Source organism: Loxodonta africana, chromosome 24, assembly GCF_030014295.1.
Source record: "Loxodonta africana isolate mLoxAfr1 chromosome 24, mLoxAfr1.hap2, whole genome shotgun sequence".
Taxonomy (NCBI): domain Eukaryota; kingdom Metazoa; phylum Chordata; class Mammalia; order Proboscidea; family Elephantidae; genus Loxodonta; species Loxodonta africana.
The window spans coordinates 56779632-56803711 of NC_087365.1; the positions used below are offsets into that span (position 1 = coordinate 56779632).

Consider the following 24080-nt stretch of genomic DNA (forward strand, 5'->3'; position numbering starts at 1 on the left):
CCATTCCCCTTCCAGCAGGGTCTGCTGGATGAATGCCTGGACCACTGCACACGGTTACCAGCTGCTGAGAGCAAGGAGGGCGTCTCCCTGGCCCCTGGTCTGGGCCAGGCATCCAGGGTCCCTCGTCTTCTCCTGAGTCATGGTGGTTCCAAACCTGGGGAGTGGCTCGCTTCGGCTCAGCCCTAACAGCTTCACTCCATGATCTGGGGTTTGTGCTGCCCTCCCCCAGTACCCAAGGGAGGCAGAGGACTCCCTGAGCCACCCCTCCTTAATACCACACCCCCCAGCCGGGTGCCTGCGCCCAGCGTTCGTTGTTCCTGGGTTCCTGGCAGCAGGAGGCGGCGTCTGCCCTGTCACAGCCCCTGAGCCCACTGGGTTCACTCACCGGCCTATGCCGTGTGCCTGCCCACCAGCCGTGTGGCTGCATCTCTGCACGCACACTGGGTTCCGCACATACGCGGTAGGATGAATACTTTCGGAAAACCGACTGGCGTCTTGCGTGAACACCCCAGAATCCTGGTAGGGACAGCAGGAGGGTTTTCTGAAGAGAATGAGGGCAAGTGGAAAGTGGAGGAGGATGTTGTCAAAATATTCTAGAGAAACTGAACCTCCTGAGGAAGGGATGAAGGAGCTTGGGGCCCTGACCCGGTCAGAGAGCTGCCTCAGCCATCGCATGGTGCCCGGGCATAGAAGTCGGACAGAAGGTGAAAGTTCTCAAGGGCTGGTTTCAGAGCGCCTGGGGCATCCAGGCGGCTGCTGGCCAGGCGAGACGGAACCCCAGTGGGTGGTGCTGGGCCAGCCAACCTTCGGGTCTCTGATCCCTCCCAGCCTTTGACTGTCTCTGGGTGGCTGGCTCACTTTTCCCACGAGGGTTCCTTGGCTCTAGGTGGACAGTCCTGGGGGAGGGGGACCTTCCATCCATTGTGGCTGGCTGTGGCTGTCCTTGCCCTGCCTCAGCCCCAAGGAGGGGCAGTTGGTGCTTCTGAGTTCCCTGCAACAGTGTAAAGTGTTAAATCCCTGTCCTGAAGGTCAAAGGTGCCACATGTCCAGCAGGGGCCGGAGCCGGGCTTGAACTGAGCTGAGGCCACTATCCGCCTCCCTGCAGGTTGTCCCGGGCCTGCCCAGCTCTAGACGTTTGGGCAGAGCTGTGGGAGCCCTATCCCACTGGCCTCCTGGCCCAGGGAGTACCGCGACCTGGTGGAGTTTCTGTTGGATGCCTGCAAGGTGGAGGCCTGCTCCAGACTCTCAGGTGTCCTTGTGAGAAGGAAATAAAGCCGGTGGAGGGAGAGGGAGCTGGGGTTTGTTGGCCTCCTTCAGGGAAGGACTCTGGACTGAGGTTTGAGCTGTGGAAAGAAACTGCAAGCAGGGGGACCGGCTGGTACAAAGGCCCCTTGGTGGGCAGCAGGGAGTCTGGGAACAGATTGGGGCCAGGGCGGCGGGAGGGCTCTTGGGGCATGAGCTTGCAGAGGGTGGTTGAGCCTGCTTTAGGCAGCATGGTGGGAGCCATGGGGCGGGGGACAGTGTGGGATTGATTCTGGACATGATAGGGGCCGATGGAGGGGTCTTGTCTAGGGAGTGACATGGTCTGGTTTTAAGAGGACCCCTCTGGCAGCTGGAGGGTGGGGCAGGGAGACCTGGGGAAGGCCACTGGGTGGAGTGTTGGCCTGGAGAGGCGCTGAGAAGAGGCGGAGAAACCCGGAGATGAAGTGGGAAGACAGGGTGTTCCCGCGGGACTCCTAGTAGGTCTGGGGACAGGCAGGCACACGCCTGGGCTGGAGAGCCTTTTCAGGGACGTGTGGCTGGGACTTGGGGAGCAGGGAGGTGTGTGGCCTCCAGGCTATGCCCTTATCAGAGGCCTGAGGACCAGCTAGGAGGGCAGTTTCAGCTCAGGTGGGGTGGCCCGTGATTCAGCAGGGCTTTGCTTTCCTACCTGAGACTTCAGTGGTTCACCTCTAGTCCTGTGTCTCTGGGTCCCTACCTGGCCTCACTCCAGGACTCCCACAGCTGGAGTGTTTAAGGGTGTGAGTGCTATAAGGATCCCCTGTTAACCCTTTGTAGTTTACAATGCTCTGCAGCAGGGTTTCTCAACCTCTGCACTGTGCCGGGGAGTTCTCTGGTGGGGACTGTCCTGTGCATCGTGGGACGTTTAGCAGCATCCCTAGCCTCTACCTACTAGATGCCGGTGGTATCTCACCGTTGTGACAACCAGAAATGTCCCTAGACACAGCTGCATGTCTCCTGCGGGTGACAGCGTCCAACTGAGAACCACTGCTCTGGTAGTGGGGGGTCTCATACACAAGCCTGTTGAGGTCGACCTCCATGAGACCCATTTTACAGATGAGAAAGCCGAGGCTCAAAAAGTTCTGTAACAATAACAAGAATGTTGATACATGGTGGAAAACGTAACTAATGTCATGGCACAAGCTGTGTAAAAATTATTAAACTGGAACCTAATTTGCTATGTAAACTTTCACCTAAAACACAGTTTAAAAAAATAGTCCTGTAACTTGCCTAAGGGTAGAAAGGCAGACCTCAGAGAGAAAGAAGGAGAAACTGCCCAGAGCCCCTCAGGTAGGGAATGGTGTCACAAAACCAGGCAGCCTTCTTGAAAAGGTGGGGCTCCTCCCTCCCTCAGGGTGGGCTTGGTGCACACAGAGCTGGTCTGAGGGCTTAGTGGGGAGCACAAGGTCCAGGGACCCTGCGGGAATGTTCTCAAAGCCACCCGCTATGTGGCAGTGCTATGGGGCGGCCATGTCCCCATCTCTGTGTCTGTCTCAGTGTTTATCTCTTTCTGTCTGCCTGTCTCCGTATCTGCCTCATTTTTTCTGTCATTCTCTGTGTCTGTTTCTGTCTCATCCTTTCTCTGTTTCTGTTTCTCTCTGTCTTTCTCTGCCTCTCTGCCTTTGTCTTTCGTAGGAGTCTCAGCTCCCTCATCTGTGGAACGGGGTATCAGTGCCACGTTCCGGGCTGTTGAGGGGCTTGTGGGTGGCCCTGAGCAGGCACTGGGTGTTTCCTGCCTAGCCTGCGTTTATGGTTTATGGAGCGTGAGGGCTGGCGTGGAGCAGGGCCATGTGAACGTGAGCCTAGCCCTGCCTACCTGCCGGCCTCCCCCAAAGAGGGTGCTCTGTGAGGCCTGTGCCGAGCCCTGCCTGGAGCCCCATGCACGGAGTCCGTGGTCCCTGGTCCCTACTGGCCGACTTGGCAGCGTCCTGCGACCTAGCATTCTCATTCTTTCCTTGGGCTGCTCCCAGCTCCTTCCTGTCACCCTGACCTGAGCCTGGGGCAGTGTGGATTGTTCCAGTCTGTGACTGCTCTGGGGTCCTTGGGTGGGGACAGATGCCGGAGGCTGCCGGGTCTGGAGGCTGGGACTGGCACCCGGTCAGTGCGGACAGCTGTCCTGAGCATTGGTCTCCTTGAGTAGGTGGCAGGCCCCTGCGAGTGCAGGCCCTGCTGAGCCTCCTGGCTGTGTAACTGAGGCAGGCAGCTTAGCCCTCTCAGAGCCTCAGTTTCCCTCTGGAAAACGGGGTAATGACAGCATCTGCTTTACGGCTTCAAAAAGTTGTAACAGGCTTTTCGCATGCAGCCTGGTGGGCGGGCAGTGCGCTAGAGGCCAGCAGATGAATTGATACAGAGGGCAGCATCCCCGTGGTCCAGGACGGCAGGAGTGGAGAGTCCCTCTGCCCTAGCCTAAAACGCCACGCCCACACAGGGTCCTCACTGACCGTTCCTCACGCACAGCTCTGGTGCCTGACAGCGTCCAGCACCAGGTGGGAACCGGGCAAAACCTGCAGACACCTGGCCAGCAGGGGACCTCCAGGCAGGTGTGGCAGAAATCCGTACTTTTAAAGCCCCTGCCCCCAGACACTCCCACATGGAGGGCGTCAATCCCTGGGGGCCTGTGAAATGCAGATCCCTGGACACCCCCCTGCCTTTGCAGGCCATGGGGGAGTCCTCACTTTTAGCAAGTACCTTGTGGGTATCTGAGGCAGGGGCCCACTGCTCATGTTTGGAGACATTCTGGGCACAAAGCATCCATGGCCTCAAACTAAGGAACGTTGGTGAGGTTCTGAGCTCCCGGTGGGGTTCAAGTGATGGGGGGGTGCTGATGATGGCAGGACTGCGTGTTGGGCACAGCACCAAGACAGTGATGCGTGTCAGTTTGCTTGTCGAGATCGAGAGGTGCAGGGAGGCCTCGGAGCCCAGGTTGGGGGTCCCGGCAGCCGCAGCCCCCAGTCTTCCTCGGCAGGTCTGCCTTTAACACGGAGCCCAATACCTTCCACAGGCAGAGCCCTCCCTCTCAGCTCACAGTCCCTGGGGGGCAGTGCTCAGAAATCCTGGGGGGCTGACTTCGGCATGACGCTCCTGAAGGCCGAGAGCCAGCGTGAGCAGAGGACAGGCCAAGGGCTCCAGGCAGAGGGTGAGACCCCCAGGTGGGAATGCCCTTAGAGTGTGAGGTGGGGCAGAGAGGGGGCAAGGAGAGCCGAGGCATTGCAGGGCTTGATGGTGAGGGTTTAGGGACCTGGTCTGAGGGTAGAGGGTTCAGGGGTCTGGTTTGAGGGTGGAGGGATCACTGGAGGATTCAGGGGTCTGGTGTAAAGGTGGAGGGGCTGTGGGAGGGTTCAGGGGTCTGGTCTTAGGGTGGAGGGCCCATGGGAGAGTTCAGGGGTCAGGTCTGAGGGTGGAGGGGTCCGTTGGAGGGTTCAGGGGCCTGGTCTGAGGGTAGAGGGGCCATTGGAGGGTTCAGGGGTCTGGTCTGAGGGTAGAGGGGCCATTGGAGGATTCAGGGACCTGATCTAAGGCTAGAGGGGCCATTAGAGGGTTCAGGGGTCAGGTCTGAGGGCGGAGGGGCTGTTCTAGGGTTCAGGGGTCTGGTCTGAGGGTGGAGGGGCCATTCGAGGGTTCAGGGGTCTGGTGCAGAAGGGAGTGTCACGTGGCTTGGGTCCAGGCAGGATTTGAACCCAGGCCCTGGGGGGCAGCAGAGGCTCCTGAGGGGAGGCCCATGTGTAGGGGAGGCATAAAGGAGGCGCCTCCACCCCCACCAGGCAACAGGGTTCCTGGCAAATACCACAAAAAGTGGGGTTGCAAGCCAGGCGCTACCTGTTGCCAGCTTGGATGTCTTGCTCTGGCAACTTCTGGAGACTGCCACTGGGAAGGTAAACAGAGCTGGGTGAGGGCATTGGCGGAGTGCTCCCCAGGCAGGGGAAGCTGGGAGACCCCCCAGGCCTGGAGAGAAGCGTGGACCCGACTGTCAGCTGCTTCCGTGGCGTTTGCCGCTGAGCCTGGGCAGCACACAGCCCTAGGGAAGGCTCGTGCTGCTGGACCTCAACCTCTACACCCTGTTGTTCACCCAGCTTTGCTCACCGACCAGGCCGGCTGAGCACTGACTCTCCTCTCCTCTCACCGTGGTGCTATGCGCTGGGCTAGGGTTTGTTCCGTATGTACATAAACCCAAAACCATGCACGTTGTGGATTTGAACTGCCAACCTTTTGGTTAGCAGCTGTAGCTCTGAACCACTGGCTCTGGATATCTGCACAGCATATACATATTGTGGTAAAATAACGTTTACCAGTTGCCTTCTAGCCAGCTCCCACTCACGGCAACCCCAGGCGTGTTACAGTAGAACCGTGCTCCACAGGGTTCTCAATGGCTGATTTTTTGGAAGTAGATGGCCAGACCTTTCTTTGGAGGTGCTTCTAGGTGGACTTGAACCTCAACCTTTCGGTTAGCCGCCGAGTGCGTTACCCATTTGTACCACCCAGGGACTTCTGTGGCAAAATAAATACACATAGCATAAAATTTACCACTTTAACCGTTTTAAAGTATACAATTCAGAGGCATTTAGTGGCATTCGTGATTGTGTAGCCATCACCACTATCTAGTTCCAGAACTTCTCACCGACCCAGTTGAAAACCTGCACTCACTAGCAGCCACTCCCTATTCCCCCACCCATACCACTGACAGCCACTCACTTGTTTTGTATCTCTGGGTTTCTCTTTCCTGGGCTTTCACGTGAATGGAATCATATAGCATGTGGTCATCTGTGTCTAGCTTCATTCACTCAGTATGTTTTTGAGGCTGTTCCCTGGGGTAGCATGAATCGGAACTTCATTCTTTTTGGGGGCTGAATACTATTCCATCGTATGGACATACCGCATGGTATTCATCCGTGCATCTGTTGATGGACATCTGGGCTGTTTCCACCTTTTGGCCATTGCGAGTTGTGTTTCTTGTATTTTTAGTTGTGCACGTGAATTCACTCTCCTGGTAGACATGTTCGGATCTGCGTGAAGCCCTCAGACGGTCTTCCTCCAGGCCTCCCCTCTGTGTGTGTTACATTGCACCATACGAAGGTGCTGGCAGTCGACTCATAAAATGGCCCCCTTCAGCCTCATGCGTTCTTAGCGTGGGTGTGCATATTGTATTTGATTATTTTTGCACTAACAATATCGTCGTTTAGCATAAATATCACTGTTTTATGTAAACAGTGTCGCTGTTCTGATATGTGGTGGCGAGTCACGGGTGGAACATGGTCCTCGTAGTCCCCGTACGTTCAGGCTGCCAGCTGTCTGGGAGGACACTGGGCACTGCTCTGTCCCCTGTGGACACACACTCGGGGTGTTTCTGATTTCTCACTGTTCCTGGGGTGCTGCTGAGAATAGCAAGTATATCTGCCTTTGGGCCGGTGCTGAGCACCTCGTGGGTACCAAGAAGGGGCCCTGCTGCAAGAAGGGAACACCCATTCTCAGGGGCCTGTTTGTTGCCAAATTTCTCTCCAAAAAGCTGCCCCAGTTTCTGTCCCTGCCAGGTGTATGAGCACTGGGAAGGCACGTTTTACTTTTTCTTTCAAAGCAGCCTTTTTGGGGTGGGGGCAGGGTAGGGATTCTGGGTCCTGTGTGATAGGTGTGGACATTGAAATGCCAAGCTTCCCCAGGGGCAGCCCCTTACTGTGCACCTCACGTGGGCACTGGGGGGAGGCAGTGAAGATGCCAGTGCTGACGGCAGCTGCATCTTCCCCTGACCGGGTCACCCTGTCTGCCGCCATGGTCTCCTTTGGGCCGTAGGCCTCTATCATGTGTTGCCCATGTCGGTGGCCCTGCTGTTACTGGCAGGCAGGGAGACTCAGGCCCAGCTACTTGCCCGGGGGCTGCCTCGTGGCTGCTTAGCAGAGCAGGCATGTGCCAGGCAGCCTGACTTGTTACCCTCAGTCTGACCCACGTCTCCATACGCTTCCCTGGGTCTCAGCTTCCCGCCTGCAATATAGTGGGGTGTTCACCCCTACCCAGGAGGCAGGGTGAGCTGCCTACTGTGCCCAGTCTGCAGGGGCCTGCCGTAAGCTGCAGCCTCAAAGGCAGCTTCCATGATCACCTGCAAGGAGGGGCTTGCATGGGGGCCAGAGCCCTGCTCCCAGGCCAGAGGTGGGGCCATACCCAGAAAATCCCAAATCCTTTACTTCACCAGCTGTGGGATCTTGAGTCCATTGCTTGACCCCCCTGAGCATAGTTTTCCCGTTTGTGAAATGGGATAATAATGTGGAGATCAACTTCACGGGCAGTCGTGATGGGTAGCGGAGTTGCTGCCTAGCACAGGCAGGGGGGACAGGAGAGCGCACAGGAGCTGCTGCTCAGGGCTGTGACTCCCACAGTCACCTTTATCTCCACCACCACGACCCTCGGCATTATTATAGGTTTTCATTCGCTCATTTATTCATCCAACAAATACTCGCTGAGCTCCTTCTGGGTGCTGGGATCTGTGCTGTGGCACTGGCGGTTTCGTTGGGGAGACAAACCACAGACATAAGTGAGTTAGGTAGGCTCTCACCTGGTGGCGTGTTCTGAAAGGTGAGCAGGAGAGGAGGGGGCAGACTGGCTTCCCAGGGGTACAACCCCTGGAGACACACAGACCTGTGCTCAGAAGAACCCCACCGTGGTTAGAGGCTCTGCTGTCGCAATCTTGAAATTCTCAGTTTTTAAAAAAAATTGTTTTGTTGTTGAGGATGCACACAGCAAAAACATACACCAATTCAAGTTTCTACATGTAGGGTTCAGTGACGTAGATGATGACATTCTTCAAGTTGTGCAACCGTTCTCACCCTTCTTTTCTGAGTTGTTCCTCCCCCTTTAATGTGAACTCACTGCCCCCCAAGATTCATATCTAATCTTTTGAGTTTCTTTTAACAGTCGCTTTGATCCCCTATAGGTAGTACTTAAAAGAGTATAATGCTCAAGGCAGACATTTTTTACTAATTGAGCTGAACTGTTGTTTGGTTTTAAGACTTCAGGGGATATTTTTGGCTTAAAGTTTAAAGATTATCTGAGGGCAATAGTTTCAGGGGTTCATCCACCCTCCATGGCTCCAGAAAACCTAGATTCCATGAGAATTTGAAATTCTGTTCTGCATTTAGGGAGCCCTGGTGGCACAGTGGTTAAAGTGGTCAGCTGCTAACCCAGAGGTTGGCAGTTTGAACCCAGCAGCCACTCTGCGGGAGAAAGACATGGCAGTCTGCCTCTGTAAAGATTTACAGCCTTGGAAACCCTATGGGGGAGTTCTGCTATGTCCTATTAGGTTGCTATGAGTCAGAATCAACTTGACAGCAGTGGGTTTGGTTTGGGTTCTGCCTTTTCCCCCTTTTGATCAGGATTCTTCTATAGAAGCTTTGATCAAATGTTCAGTAATGAAGGCTGGGCACCATGCAGTTCTTCTGGTCTCATGACAGAGGAGGGAAATTCTCAATAATTTCTATAATTTTTTTTTAAATTGTGTTTTAGGTGAAAGTTTACAGAGCAAATTAGTTTCTCATTCAACAATTTATACACAAATTGTTTTGTGACGTCAGTTGCAACCCCCGCGGTATGTCAACACTCTCCCCTTCCATATCCCAATTCCCCATTTCCATCCGTCCATTTTTCCTGCCCCTTCCTGCCTTCTCATCATTGCTTTTGGGTAGGTGTTGCCCTTTTGGTCTTATATACACGATTGAATTACGAAGCACGTTCTTCACATGTGTTATTTTTTGTTTAATAGACTTGTCTAATCTTTGACTGAAGGGTGAACTTTGAGAGTGGCTTCGGCTCTGAGTTAAAAGGGTGTCTGGGGCCATAGTCTCAGGGGTTCCTCCAGTCTCTGTCAGACCAGTAAGTCTGTTCTTTTTTTGGAAATTTGAATTTTGTTCTACATTGTTCTCCCACTCTGTCTGGGACCCTCTATTGTGATCCCTGTCAGAGCGGTTGGTGGTGGTAGCTGGGCATCAATAATTTTTAAAGAAGAGGTTGCACACTTTCATTTTGCTCTGCACCCCCAAATCATGTAGGGGTCCTGTATGGGATGGATAGGCTGTGGGGTATAGGGCTGGGATGGGGATGCAGTCATTTGAAAAACAGGCATTTGAGCACAGACTTGAAGGAGGGCAGGAGGGAGCTGCGGGAGCTGAGAAAGCATGCTCCAGGTAGGAAAATATCCTGTGCAAAGGCCCTGAGGCAGGAGCACGGCTGTGTGTTCAAACCCAAAACCCAAACCCTTTGCCGTTGAGTCAATTCTAACTTGTAGTGACTCTATAGGACAAAGTAGAACTGCCCCACAGGGTTTCCAAGGAGCGGCTGATAGATTCAAACTATTGACCTTTTGGTTAGCAGCCAAGCTCTTAACTACTGCGCCACCAGGGTCTGTGTGTTCAAGGAGCACCATTATTGTCATCATTGTTGTTGCTCTGCCCGTCCTTACAGATGAGGAAAGAGAGACCTTGGGTGCTGGGGGAGACAGCATCACCCAACTCTCCAGGCTCATCCGCTGGACCCCGGAGCTGTGTTCCCCCACCTTGACCACCTGCCCCTGACCCCTCTCTGCCCACCTGCCCCTGAGCCTTGACCTCTCTGTGCCCGCCTGTCCCTGACCCCTGACCCCTCTGCCCACCTGCCCCTGACCCCTGACCCTTCTCTGTTTGCCTGCCTACCTCTGACCCCTCTCTGTTCGCCCACCTGCCCATGACCCCTCTCTCTTTGCCCACCTGCCCCTGACCCCTGACCTCTCTGTTTGGCCCACAGGTTGACGCCACACTACATCTACCCACCAGCCATCCTGCAGCCCAGTGTGGTAGTCCCAGCTGCCCCCGTCCCTTCGCTGTCCTCACCCTACATCGAGTACATGCCAGCCAGCCCTGCCTATGCCCAGTACCCGCCAACCACCTACGACCAGTATCCGTACGCGCCCTCACCAGCTACCGCCACCAGCTTTGTGGGATATGGCTACCCAGCCGCCGTGCCTCAGGCCCTCTCAGCTGCAGCCCCCGCGGGCACCACCTTTGTGCAGTACCAGCCGACACAGCTGCAGCCCGACAGGATGCAGTGAGGAGCACCAGGGACGTCCCGAGGGCTGAGGTGGGCCAGCGGCCATGTGTCCCGGTGCAGCCTGGCCCCTGTGCCCCCAAGCACCCTGGGAGCTCCGCCTCGTCAGGAAGCCCGAGAGACTTTCTCCAGCTCTAGGACCTGTGAGGTCTCGAGGGAGGACTTAAGAAGAGAATGATGGAAGCTATTTAAAGATGCAACCCCAAATTCCTTGCACACATGGCAGCCTTCTTCCTGCACCTCACCCTACCCTGTCTGCCCTCTGGCACCCACGACATCCCCACCACATCCCCCACCGAGGCCGCCAGACCCTGCCCAGACCCAAGCCCAGAGGTGCCTTACTTGAGGGAAACCTAACAGAGAAGCTTGTGATGATGTATTGTCACCTGCACAAGCCCTGAGCCACAACCAGGGGTGTGCAGGACACGTTACTCCTCATTTTCTACATGATTGTCTGGTGAGGCTTCCTCAAGCCCCTAGACCACCCAGGTGCCCAAGGGCCCCCGGCTTTACGGGGCTGGCTGGACACCCTTTTTCAGTCGAAGCACTGCAACTTTTTTTCTTATCGTAATTATTTTGCTATTAAGAGATTTCAAATGTTCAGCCTGTTTTTTAAACGGAGACTCTCGCCACCAAGGATCCAAAACTTATTTTTGACTTTGAGGGATTTGCTTTGGTTGTTGGCCCTGCCCAAGGTGACAGTGGCCAGATTTTTTCGTGACAAAGTGTCTGCTGGCCGGAGAGCTGGAGCCCCCAGCCCCCGGTGGGGCGGGCATCGCTGAGAAGGTCCCTGTGTGTCCCAGATGCGGGGGCGCAGCTGTGCGGCGACGCCTGCCTTCGTGCGAGCGCTGTGCGCCTTCTCGGAGGCGGTTGCTGTTTCAGAAGGTCATCACTGTGGTGCTTGTCCCCCAGCTGCCCGCACCTGCCGCGTGGAAGGGCAGAAGGAAGTGGGGCCCTCCCTGAGGGCTGGCTGAGGGTCTAGACCAGGCTGTCACCCAGTAGCAGGGTGGGGGGTGCCCGGCCAAAGCCATCGGCTCTAGGTGGTGCAACCCTGCCTTCTCCCTCCTATTGCCAACCTGCTGTATGCAGCCAGCCCTGAGGTGGAGCTGAGACAGGACCCTGTCTTGAGGGTGCATTGGAGTTGATAGGCTAGAAGTTCTGACACCGAGAAGGGGCAATGGGGGGCTGTGAGAGGCCTGGCCCTGCCCTGGAGGGGGCGGGGGGAGAGGAGGGCAGGGCCGGAGGTTGGGGCAGCTGAGAGTATTCCTTCAGACCTACCTCAGGCTTGCAGGAGGCCTCAGGGAGCTAAGTATGCCACACAGTTTGTGGCACCCGGTCCAGAGTCCCAGAAGATGAAGGTAGCTAATATAATATTTTTATTAGAACGTTCTGATTATAAAAATAAAAGTTGTTTCTTTAAAGAAAAAGTGGGTCTGTAGTTTTTCTTTCGTGGTAGAGCCTTTGACCCCACCCTTCTCCTGTGACCGGGGCTGATCCCCCTCACCCTTGATCCCCCACCCTTCTCCTGTGATGGGGGCTGATCCCCCTCAGCTTTGGTCCCCCACCCTTTTCCCGTGACTGTGGCTGATCTCCCTCAGCTTTGGTCCCCCACCCTTCTCCCGTCATGGGGGTCAATCCCCCTCAGCTTTGGTCCCCCACCCTTCTCCTGTGATGGGAGCTGGTCTCCCTCAGCTTTGGTCCCCCCACCGTTCTCTCGTGACAGGCCGATCCCCTTCAGCTTTGGTCTTCCCTCTTGTCAGGACTCCTTGCTGGGGATCTGGGGCTTCTCACCGCAGCTGTTCATCGAGCACCTATTGTGTGCAGCTCTGAGGGGCCTCCAGAGTGACAGATGCATGCAGCCCCCCGCCACTGAAGTGGGTGAGGAGCTGGCACCCCACCTCGCGGGGTGCTGCCAGGCCTGGGCCTGTGGTCATTATTGCAGGCCTGACCAGGGCACCGCCATTGAGGTGGGGGCCTTCTGGGAAGTGCTGTTGGGGCCAAGCACCTGCTACCTGCCAGGCTCAATTGTTCATTGAGGGGTGTCTATCCGCCAGGCGTCTTGCTTTTCTGGGACAGGTGTGACCCTGCCCATGTGGGGGGCCAGTGCAGTCATTGGTACCAGTGGTTCAGCCCTCGTCCTGACGGGCCCAGCCCCGCTAGGACAGACTTCTGAGGCCATGGAGAGCAAGGTGGGGCTGCAGGGGCAGACAGGTGTCTGTGGTGGCTGCCCCACCCTCTGGGATGCCCTGACCTGGGACCATCCTCCCTGCATTCTTTGGTGGGTCCCCAGGGGCCCCCCTGGCCTTTGCCAGTCACTTTGACATTGACAAGTCTCCCTTCTCTGGTCCAGGCTTATGGGGGCCCGAGGGAGGGGCAGAATCCCTGGCCACATCAGGGAAACCCTCCAGGGTTGGCTGTCCTCACCAGGCCCTTCCCTGTGCTGGCTCTGAGTTTGCAAACACTGGCAAGGGGTCAGGGAGACAGTGGAGGCATCCAGCTCAGGAGAAGACATTTGCTGCGGCCGATAAGGGCAGGGATGGGAGGGGCCTGTGGGCCCAGGGTTATCGGGCAGGCCACTCAGGTCAGCGTGTTTCCTGTCGCTATCAGCTGGGGCAGCCTCTGGGGCCAGCCTGCGGGAAGGCCTCGAGCCTGCAAACACCCCCCTGAGTCCCAGGGCTGAGGGCTCTGCACCACGGGGGGCTAGGAGAGACATATCCAGAGAGCAGTTGAAGGCTTAGGCAGTGAGCTGGGTCTGTGTGTGTGGAGTGCAGCCAGGGTGGCAGTCATAAATGGCCACAATAACCGCCCTGCTGACATCTGCAGCTGCCCATCTGCCAGGCGCTGTGCTGTTCATGGACGTCTCAATTACCCAGTAATTGCAGCTAATTCTGTAACTGTCCCCATTTAGCAGACACGGAGAGGAGGCCTGTCCCCGCCTCCCCGCCCCCTGAGCCTCAGCTGTGAAAGGGTCATGATCATCCCCCTGGGGCAGGGACTTTCTGTCCCTTCGCTGCCGAGTCCTTAGCAGCTGGCACAGGCCTAGCACCCAGCAGGCATGCAGTGAGCGTGGGTGCAGGAGGCAGGTCTAGGGGTGGGGCTGGGCTGCCTCGGAGCTCCTTCCTGTCTGCGTGGGCCCTGCCTGTGAGCCTTGCTCCTACACACACCCAGAGGGACACACACATGCACACACACACAAGCACACACACGTGTGTGCTTATACACACAGACACTCCTTAACACCAGAAAAACTAAACCCACTGCCATTGAGTCAATTCTGACTTACAGCGACCCTGTAGGACAGAGTAGAGCTGCCCCATTGGGTTTCTTAGGCTGTAATCTTTACGGGAGCAGATCACCAGGTCTTTTCTCCTGCAGAGTGGCTGGTGGGTTCTAACTGCTGACCTTTTGGCTAGCAGCTGAGCACTTAACCACTGCACCACCAGGGCTCCCCTTCTTAACACGCAGACACATATACACACAAAGACACTCATTAACACAGACCCACCCAAGAGGGACACATACTCGTCTGTGCTCATATATACACACAGAGACACTCATTAACACACCCCAGAGAGACACACGTGCACACCCACACACGTCTGTGTTTATATACACACTGATTAACACAGACACATAAACATACTCCCCTCCACAAACACATACATACACAGACCCACACACATGCATACAGACACATATACATGCAGAGACACATGTAGAAACACACCCTCATGCACACATGCAAAGATGTAGAGATGCACAGACACATGCAATGTACACACAGACACACATGCACATGAAGACATATGACTGCATATATATACATGCACACAGACATATATGACTGTGCATATATAATACACAGACACACGTGCACACACAAGACACACACATGGCTGCATATATACAGACCCAGACACATGCACACACAGACATGTGACAGCATAGACACGTGCACAGACACGTGACTGCATGTTTACACACACACGTGCACACACAGACACGTGCATATATACACAGACACATGCACACACAGACATGACTGCATATATACACACAGACACGTGCACAAAAGACACATATGACTGCATATATACAGACACACAAGTGCACACAGATGCGTGCACTCACAGAGACACGTGACTGCATATAAACACACAGACATGTGACTGCGTATAAACAGACGTGCACAGAGACATGTGACTGCATATACACACGTGTGACACACATGTGACTGCATATATACACACAGACACGTACACACATACGTGACTGCATATAAATACACAGACACATGCACAGACCCATGTGACTGTGTATATAAACACACAGACACATGTGCAGAGAGACATGTAGGCATATAAACACACACAGACATGCACAGAGACACGTGTGACTGTGCATATATACAGACACGTGCACACACAGAGACACAGAAACAGATGGATTCTGTGATGGGTTCTGTGATTCAGGGCTTGAGTCGGGGTGGGCACATGACCCAATTTAGGTCAAGGGGAGTCAGTCCTGGGATTGTTGGGAAAGGAAAGCTGTCCTTCTGCTGGGGAAGCCAAGGTGGGAGTGGGTAGGTCTGGAGCTGTGGGGAGGAGGGGTTCTCCATATGGTGAGGCAGCCTGAGAATGAAACCAACACAAGGCAAAGCAGAGTAGAGGAGTGGAGAAGGGCAGAGAGTGGGCCTTGGTGACATGGTGGGAGTCCCTTGATTCAGCTATGCCTGAGCTGGCCCCTGGCCTTTTTCTGTTATGAGAGCTTATTCCCTCTTTTGCTTATGTCTATTCAGTTTTGTTTTTCTGTCCTTTGCAACCAAGAGTCTGGGCATAATCTCAAAGGGCCTACATTACTTAGGATTAGATTCAGTGACATGAAACAGGGACCCAAAATGGCAGTGGTTCTTAACTAGTTACAAGTTTTTTTGTTTTTTTTTTTTCATGTAAAAGAAGTTTGAAGTAGGTGATCCAGGGCTTGGGAGAGAGCTCCAACAGTCAGCAGGAACTCAGGCTCCTTCTGTCTTCCCACTGCACCATTTTAGTATATAGCTTCCTCCCTTAAGACCAACTTATGGACCAGAATGGCTGCTGGAGCTCCAGCCATGATGTCCGAGTTTCAGGTAGCAGAAGGAAGAAGGGGAAGGCTAAAGGAATGCCTCAGGCTGAGTCATCCCAAGGAGGCTTCCTAGAAGTGGTACCCAATGTTCCTCTCCCATCTCGTGACTAGGACCTAGTGGCACTGCCATAGCCGACCGTGAGGGAGGGTGGAGAATGTAGGTGTTACCTGGGTGTGTTGCTACCTAGGACATAGAAAGCGCTCTGTCGCTAAGGAAGAAGGAAGGACTGGCCTTTGTGCAGACAACTAGCAGTTTCTGCCCCAGGGCCTTCCAGTGACCACACTTTGAGCTCAGGGTAATAAACCCCTGACTCACATGGGCTTTGTGATGACTGCTACTGTCTCAGCTGCGTTATCTCCTCAGCCTTCACTGTCCAGGGACCATCATTATTATGCCCATTTTACAGATGGGGAAATTGAAGCTCACAGGGCTCACCTGACTTGCCTGAGGTCACCTGGCTCCCTAGAGGCCATTCTGGGAGGACCACTCAACCTCCTGCCTCACCGATGGATTTGGGATTTGGTAAACAAGAAGCCTAGGGCAGGCAGCTCACGTGCGCAGACTCAAGGCCCCAAGTGCTCAGATGCCTTGGGTGGGATGCTGGGTGGGGTACCACTGGGAGGAAAAAGTTGTACTGTCATGATGTCATCCAGTGTGCGGGCCCTGCCACGCGTCAGTGTATGATCACCCCATTTTATGAAGGGGAAGCAGGCTCAGAGGCGCGGGGGGTTATGGTGGGAAGTAGTTGACCCAGGTCTGTCTGACTCCAAAGCCTATGTCGTTGGCCTCTGGCCACATGGCCTCTGGGAGCTCGAGGCTGAATGCTCTGGCCAGTGCTCAGTCTGTCCTGTATCTCCTGTGCCTCCTTCAGGCGGGTGGATCCCAGCCTGGGGCACTGCAGGCGGGAGCCAACAACCTCTGACTTTGTGGCTTTCTTGTCACTGCCTGTTCTTGGGTGATGGGCTCAGCATCCCCGAGTCATGGTTCCGTTACCATATACGGGTTAAAACCCTGGACCCACCTCCCAGGACTGTCGTCGTAAGGATTAAATGAGATGAATTAGGTCAAGTGCTTGGAGAGGCCTGGCGTGCAGCCGACGGCCCAGCTCACCACCCCAGCCTGCTGCCAGAGGAAGAGCCAAGTGAACCATGGGGTGGAGGTGAGAAAACCACCCGTTCATGTGAAGTCCTCTGCCTTCCCTGCTGCCCACCATGTACCTTCCTCACATCCCTCTCCCTGGCTGCTGAGTCACATTTATGTTTGTCGGGACGTAAACACCCAGCCATGACCCCCAGGCATCGGGTTCGGGACCATGCAGATACAGCGAGGATGACAAGGGCAGCTGCCCGGTGTGTCAGCACATGTCACGGGCATGGGGCGGGCACCTGGCCCCACCTCTAGGGCTGCCTGCTACGGCAGATAAGTGCCAAGCTCTGCTTATCAGCCCAGCTCCCCTGCCTGCTCTACCCCAAGCCTTGGCGTACACATTGGGGTGCACAGCTGCCTGGACATCAATGATGGGGCAAGCCCCTCTCCCCCCCCACCCCCCACCCACCAGACAGCTGAGCCTGGTGCATGAGAAACAACTCAAATGGGTCCCGGGTGCCTCCTGCTGGCTTCCTGGGCCCCAGAAACCGGGGCACTTTTGGAGAAATTAAAGATAAAAAAAAATTTTTTTTCTAAAATTATAAAATAACTCTATTGGAAAAAATTCAAAGAAGATTTATTAAAACAATCTATATGTATGTATAAAAAAGTGACAAAGGAAATAGACCTGATGTTAATGGTAGTAGGACTACAGGAGAGTTTTACTTTTTTCTGGACACGCATCTGTGTCTTTTGCAGCTGAGAAATAATTGGAGAATGAAAAGTTTGGCATTTGAGTATTTGATATTATAACTGTGTGTGTGTACCCCAAATGCTAATGGGTACAGTTAATTGTGTCCATTGCCTTGCTTATATTGATCTTCTGGGTTTCTCTGATGGGCTTTAGGCAGGTGGGCTCCAGTCTGCTGTTCTCTTGCCTGTGGCAACCCACGTGATCTTTTGAAAAAGTAGCTCAGAACATGTTCCCGGGCACAAAAGTCCTTCTGTGGCTCCTCATTGCCCTGGAATAAAACCCAGCTCCTTGCCCTCATGAACTGTACCCTGTAGCCCATCTGATGCTCTTGAGAGCCACGCCCCTCCAACACCCTGCAGCTGGCTCTTTCTTGTTCTTTTGTCCTAGCTCAAAGGTCACCAGGCCTCAGCTCAAATGTCATGCCTTCCTGACCTCCTTATCTAAGCTGTCACCTTCACCCCCATCCTTGTTTTTTCTAATTTTTTCTTTTGGAGCAGCTGCCCCTCTTTTTGTTGCAGCCTTCTGGGACAAGGGAGGGTGGGCCATGGCCCCTGTCCCCTCCCCAGGCCTGGCCTCAGAGCTTAGTAGGAATGAGTCTGTGCTGCCTCTTGCTCCTCCTCGCAGCGGCTGGCTGGGATCTCTGAGCAGCACTCCTCCAAAAGCCCCTCTCCTGGAGGCTGGACAGACCCACCCCATGGGCCTCAGCCCGCCTGGCCCTGGCCCTCCCACCATCCCACGCCAGCAACGGTGCCCTTGGTACTGCGCCACCCAGAGGTCAGCATGCCCTGGGATGGCCTGACCCTTGTGCGGGTGTGGACTCAGCCTCTCCCCACCTTGCAAGCCACAAGTTAGTTCTCCTGAGCCAAGGGAGAGGCAAGCATCGCAGAATCCACCTGGCTCCTCGCACCCACAGGGAGGCACCACCTGCAAGCTGCCGTCTTGACTCTCAAGCTGAGTTTTCATCATAGCAGCCTCCAAGATAATTAGGGCATGGGAGGAGCCGTAGTCATTGACATAGGGTTGCATAGATTTCCCTCCTTACAAGCTGTGTGACCTCAGGAAAGTCACTGACCCGCTCAGAACCTCAGTTTCCCCATCAGTGAAAAGAGGATGAATACCTGAGTGTGCCCCAGGAGGCAATGTGGATAAAGCACTTCGACAGGGTCAGTTCTGGGGGGGGTGGAAGGGGCAGAGGAGTGCCGTTGTTGTCATCATTGTGTGCTGTGGCTCAATTCCAACTCACAGCGGCACCGTAGGACAGAGTAGAACTGCCCCCATAGGGTTTTTTTTTTTTTTTTTAATCTTTACAGAAGTAGATCAGCACATCTTTCTCCCACGGAGGGGCTGGTGGGTTTGAACCACCGGCCTTTTGGTTAGCAGCCGAGTGGTTAACCATTGCACCACCGGGGCACCTTTTTTGAATAAGGGACCCCACATTTTTATTTTGCAGTGTTGTTGGGTGCCATCGAGTCCATTCTGACTCTTTACAACCCTATAGGATTTCCAAGGCTGTAATCTTTGTAGCTGCAGACTGCCACATCTTCCTCCTGTGGAGCGGTTGGTGGGTTCGAACTGCTGACCTTTTGGTTAGCAGCCGAGTGCTAGGCCACCAGGGCTCCTGGGGGAGACCAGTCCTTTATTATTATTATTCTTGCTTTGTTGTTAACTGCCCCATCTTGAGAAAGTGCCCTCCCCTGCCTGTAGGCCCTTTGTGTTGAGCGAGTCGGTTGCAGGGGGGCCCCGGCAACTCCACCGGCCCCAGTGCTGAGATCTTGGGACCTCGATGAGCCTGTGCCAACCCCAGTGCTAACCACTTGCTTGCCAGCTCCAAACCCAAACAGATGCCTGCTGTGTAATCCTGTCAGCCCAACCACACAGATCATCACAGTCAACATTAGAAGGGCCCTGGCAGCCTTGCCCGAGCAATCCCTGTTATCAGTGCTTCTCAGCCTGGCTGCACCCCAGAACCTGGGGAAACCTTTAACCACGCCCCTGCCCAGCCCCACCTGGCTCAACGGAATCCCAGCCTCCAGCAAAAGGGCCTAGTGTGGGTGCTTCCTGAGCTCCTGGTGATCCTAATGGGTAGTCTGGATTGGGAACCATTGTGTTTGTTTCAGTGGTTAAGCACTTGGGTGCTAACTAAAAGGTCACAGTTTGAACTCACCAGCACTCCACGGGAGAAAGACCTGGCAGTCTGCTCCCGTAAAGATTCCAGCCTGGGAAACCCTGTAGGGCAGTTCTATTCTGTCCTATAGGGCCACTATGAGTTGGAATTGACAGTAGTGAGTTGTCTTTTTTTTTTTATAATAATTTTTATTGAGCTTTAAGTGAATGTTTACAAATCAAGTCAGTCTGTCACATATAAGTTAATACACATTTTACTCCTTACTCCCACTTGCTCTCCCCCTAATGAGTCAGCCCTTCCAGTCTCTCCTTTCGTGGCAATTTTGCCAGTTTCTAACCCTCCCTACCCTCCTATCTCCCCTCCAGACAGGAGATGCCAGTAGTGAGTTTTTTATGGGATGCATATTTCAAGGAGCCCTGGTGGCACAAACCAAGACGTTGGCAGTTCAAACACACCCTGCGGCTCTGTAGGAGAAGGACCTGGCAATCTGCTCTTGTAAAGACTGCAGCCAAGAAAGCCCTTTGGGGGCAGCTATGAGTGGAAATTGGCTCGACGGCACCTAACAACAACGACATACTTACTTCCTTTTAATTTTTTGAAATGTGCTTCCACCTGTCCATTTTTCCTTTGTTTTTCTGTTTTGTTTCTTCAGCAGTTAAGACAGACTCTGCCCTCTACAGTTTTGTGAAGAATTCAAATTTGTTTCCTTTTTAGCATTTTGATGGCTCAGTTTAGAAAATATTTTTTGTTAATCTACTCAGCCTTTTTACGGGAGCTCCCTCTCCTTTCCTTTATGGGGTTCTCAAACCTTCCCATGAGCACAAGATGTGGCTGACTGTTATTTGTAATTTAAACCAATTTAAAAGAATACCACTCAGTGCAAATCAAAACCACAATGAGATACCCCTTCACACCCACTAGGAAGGCTATGACTAAAAAGTCAGACAATAACAAGTGTGGACGAGGATATGGAGAATTGAAGCTCTCACACACTGCTGGTGGGAATGTAGAATGGTGCGGCCGCTGTGGAAAACAGTCTGGCAGTTCCTCAGACGGCTATATGTAGTTGCCATACCACCTGGCAATTCTGCTTCTATGTATATACCCAGGAGAACTGAAAACATATGCCCACACAAAAACTTGTACGTGACTGTGCATAGCTGCATTATTCACAATAGCCAAAGTTTGGCAACAACCCAGATGTTTACTGATGGATGAGTGGGTAAACCAACTATGGTAAATCCTTACAGTGGAATATTTTCAGCCATTAACAGGAATGAAGTACTGATACATGCTACAACATGGAGGAACTTTGAAAACATTATGTGGAGTGAAAGCAGCCAGACACAAATGGCCACATATTGTCTGATTCCATTCATGTGAAAACCCAGAATAAAGGCATCTATAGAGATAGAAAGTAGATTAGTGGGTGCTCACGGCTGGTGGTTGGCTTGCTGCTTGCCAGGCACAGCTTGATTACCAAGCAGGTCTTAGGAAACCAGCAAGGCAGGGTCCCCCCTACCCAAAATGAGAAAAAACTGTGAAAGAATTTAAAATTTTTAAAAAGCATTTGAAATCACCAGAAGAAAAAAGCAGAATTTTGCGGGCCTTCCCTATACTTATGGTTCACATGGCTTTCATTTTGCGTTGTGGGCGGGTGAGGGGTGGGGTGCCTCTTTCTCTTCATGGCTTGCACTGAGGTCTTCATTTGGCTGGAATCGTTGGGATTAAAGCATGAACAGGGGCCGAGACAGCCCTGAACCAGGAGTCAGCCCCTGGCCTGGGCCATGTCCTCACATCACACGGGGACACTCAGGAGCAGAACTGCCCCATAGGGCTTCCTAGGCTGTAATCTTTTTTTACATTTTATTTTGTTGTTGTTGAGGATATACACAGAAAAGCATACACCAATTCAATAGTTTCTAAACATACAATCCAATGAGATTGACGACATTCTTTGAGTTGTGCAGCCATTCTCATCCTGCTTTTCTGAATTGTTCCTCTCGCATTACCATAAACTCACTACCCCTAGGTTTCCTATCTAATCTTTAGAGTTTCTGTAGTCAGTTTGGCCCCATGTAGATCATCCTTCAAAGAGCATAGTGCTCAGGGCAGACATTTTTTCACTAGTTAAGATAAACTATTGTTTGTTTTTAAGAAGAATTTAGGGGATATTTTTGGTTTAAGGTTTAAAGATTATCTCAGGGCAATAGTTTCAGGGGTTTATCCAGTGCCTTTGGCTCCAGAAAGTCTCAAGTTCATGAGAATTTGAAATTCAGTTCTACATTTCCCCCCTTTTGATCAGGATTCTTCTATAGAATCTTTGATCAAAATGTTCAGTAATGGTAACTAGACTGTAATCTTTATGGGAGCAGATTGCCAGGTCTTTTTTCCTGAGGAGCAGCTGCTGGATTTGAACTGCTGACCTTTTGGTTAGCAGCCAAGTGCTTAATGGTTGTGCCACCAGGGCTCCTTAGGAAAACCGCAGATGATTTGAAATCAGCAGGGGCTTTGGGGGACCTCTCCTCTCTCTCTGCCTACCTTGCCCCCATTCAACCCTGGAGGACCCAGTGGCTGCCTCATGGGAGAGGGGAGGAGAAGTGGAGGAAAGGCAGGAAAGTGGGGGTTCCTGGGCGAGGAGAGAAGCCCTCCCTGAAGGGGGCTTGGAGGCCGAATGGCTCACTTGCTGACACCAGCTGCTGCTCATGTTCGGGAGTGCCTTGGAGGGCCCCTGTTATCCGAGTGGCCCCAGGTAGCAGATCTGCTTATTTCTTCCAGGGCAGGGAAGGAACAAGTCCCGGCCGGGGCAGACATGGGCGTGCCTGGCCCATCCATGTCAGTGTGGTCACTGCACCCCGCCTGGCACCCAGCGGGGTGCTAGTGGTACTGGCTGTACATGTGAATTCTGCACAATTTAACAGAGAAGACGTCTCAGGCCGAGGAGACGTTGGTTGGGGCAGTGGTGCGGCCCAAAGTCACCGGGGTTGGGGTGGGGAGGGGTTGGGGGTGAGGACGAGGGGGCGCATCTACATGAGAGAACGCACTGGGGACCGCACGCCCAGCCACGGGGTCAGGACCAGGAGCTGACGGGGAAAAGTCCGCTGGGTCCAGGCCTGGGAAAAGAAGGGAGAGTTCCTTGTCTGGGCACCTCCCCCAGGAGTCGTCCGTGGAGATCAGAGACGCCGTGGGAGAGTGGGACGACGTTCTCTTGGGAAGCCAGAGGTCTGCCTCCTTCGAGGGCTGCAGAATTCAGTTCTGGCCATATTTGCCTCAGAGCCAAGTGGCTGCCCTGTGGAGCCAGGGTATAAATATCGGTTTATTTACTCTTCGTCCCAATAAAGCATTCTTGGAAGAACAAAAGGCTTCCGGCTGCTGGGGCACAAGTTTGGAAACGCAGCCCTGGGGCAGGAGGTGGGTACATGGGGCTGTGTGGGGCCAAAGGCTCCCAGGGCTGGGAATGTTCTAGAACTTCTGAATCACGTTTGCAGGGGCCACTCAGGGGGCTCCTTTGCCAGGGGATTCACCTCCAGAAAGTAAAACAAGGCAGACTCTCAGTGAGAACGGACTGGAGCCCACCCTCCAGGGGCCTTCTGCAGCCATTTAACCAACCCCAGTAATTGTGCCCAGGTTTTCCCCCTGGGGAGCCACCACTTCCCCACTCCCAGTCTTGGGATTAGGTGGGTCCCAGTCCACCCTCAACTCCACTTGTTGTTGTTAGGTGCCGTCGAGTCAGTTGCGACTCATGGCGACCCCATGCAAAACAGAACGAAACACTGCCCTGTCCTGCGCCATGCTCACAATTGTTGGTATGCTTGAGCCCATTGTTGAAGCCACTCTGTCAATCCACCTCGTTGAGGGCCTTCCTCTTTTTCACTGACTCTCTATTTTACCAAGCATGATGTCCTTCTCCAGGGACTGATCCCTCCTGACAACATGTCCAAAGTATGTGAGATGCGGTCTCACCATCTTTGCTTCCAAGGAGCATTCTGCTTGTACTTCTTCCAAGACAGATTTGTTTGTTCTCTTGGCAGTCCATGGTGTATTCAATATTCTTCGTCAACACCATAATTCAAAGGCATCAATTCTTCTTCGGTCTTCCACTCATTGTGCAGCTTTCATACGCATATGAGACGATTGAAAACGTCATGGCTTGGATTAGGTGCACCTTAGTCCTCAAGGTGACATCCTTGCTTTTCAACACTTTAATGAGATCTTTTGCAGTAGATTTGTCCAGTGCAATGTGTCTTTTGATTTCTTGTCTGCTGCTTCCATGGGTGTTGATTACGGATCCAAGTAAAATGAAGATGACTCCTCTTGGCCAACGGGAACATTGCATGCCCCCAGCCTCAGCTGGTTGACTCAGGAATGGGCATGTGGCACAGCCCACATATGCTGGGCTGGCTGGGAGAGGGGCATGTCCCCTTTCACGTGGACTTAACCTGGTGGGTGAGAGCCTGAAGCTGCCTGGATTACTTCATGGAGCCTAAGCACAAAAACAGCTTAGGAGGTAGAAGGGCATAGAGAGGAGAGAAATCAAGTCTTGATGACAATGACCTCATGACTGGCTGCTGGATCCAGCTATTCCTGAAGCCAGTATGTGAAAGCCAGTCATCGTTCTTTTGTTTTCATTAGACCAGCGAGCATATTGGTTTCCT

The 24080-nt window shown here is 53.5% G+C and overlaps 1 protein-coding gene across 4 annotated transcripts in view; it reads left to right on the plus strand.

Moving 5' to 3' along the window:
- Positions 1–24080, plus strand: part of RBM38 (RNA binding motif protein 38) — a 43680-nt gene that overhangs the window by 9640 nt on the left and 9960 nt on the right. Inside the window, exon 5 of one of the 4 annotated variants that reach the window (XM_064276256.1) lies at positions 10039–13415. The exons of 1 other annotated variant lie outside the window; for it this stretch is intronic. In XM_064276256.1, the coding sequence (XP_064132326.1) occupies positions 10039–10342 (304 nt within the window). In that variant the 3' untranslated portion in view covers positions 10343–13415. Of the gene's footprint in view, positions 1–9720; positions 13416–24080 lie in introns of those variants that run through there. 2 more of the 4 variants (XM_064276253.1, XM_064276255.1) reach the window with 2 other exon arrangements.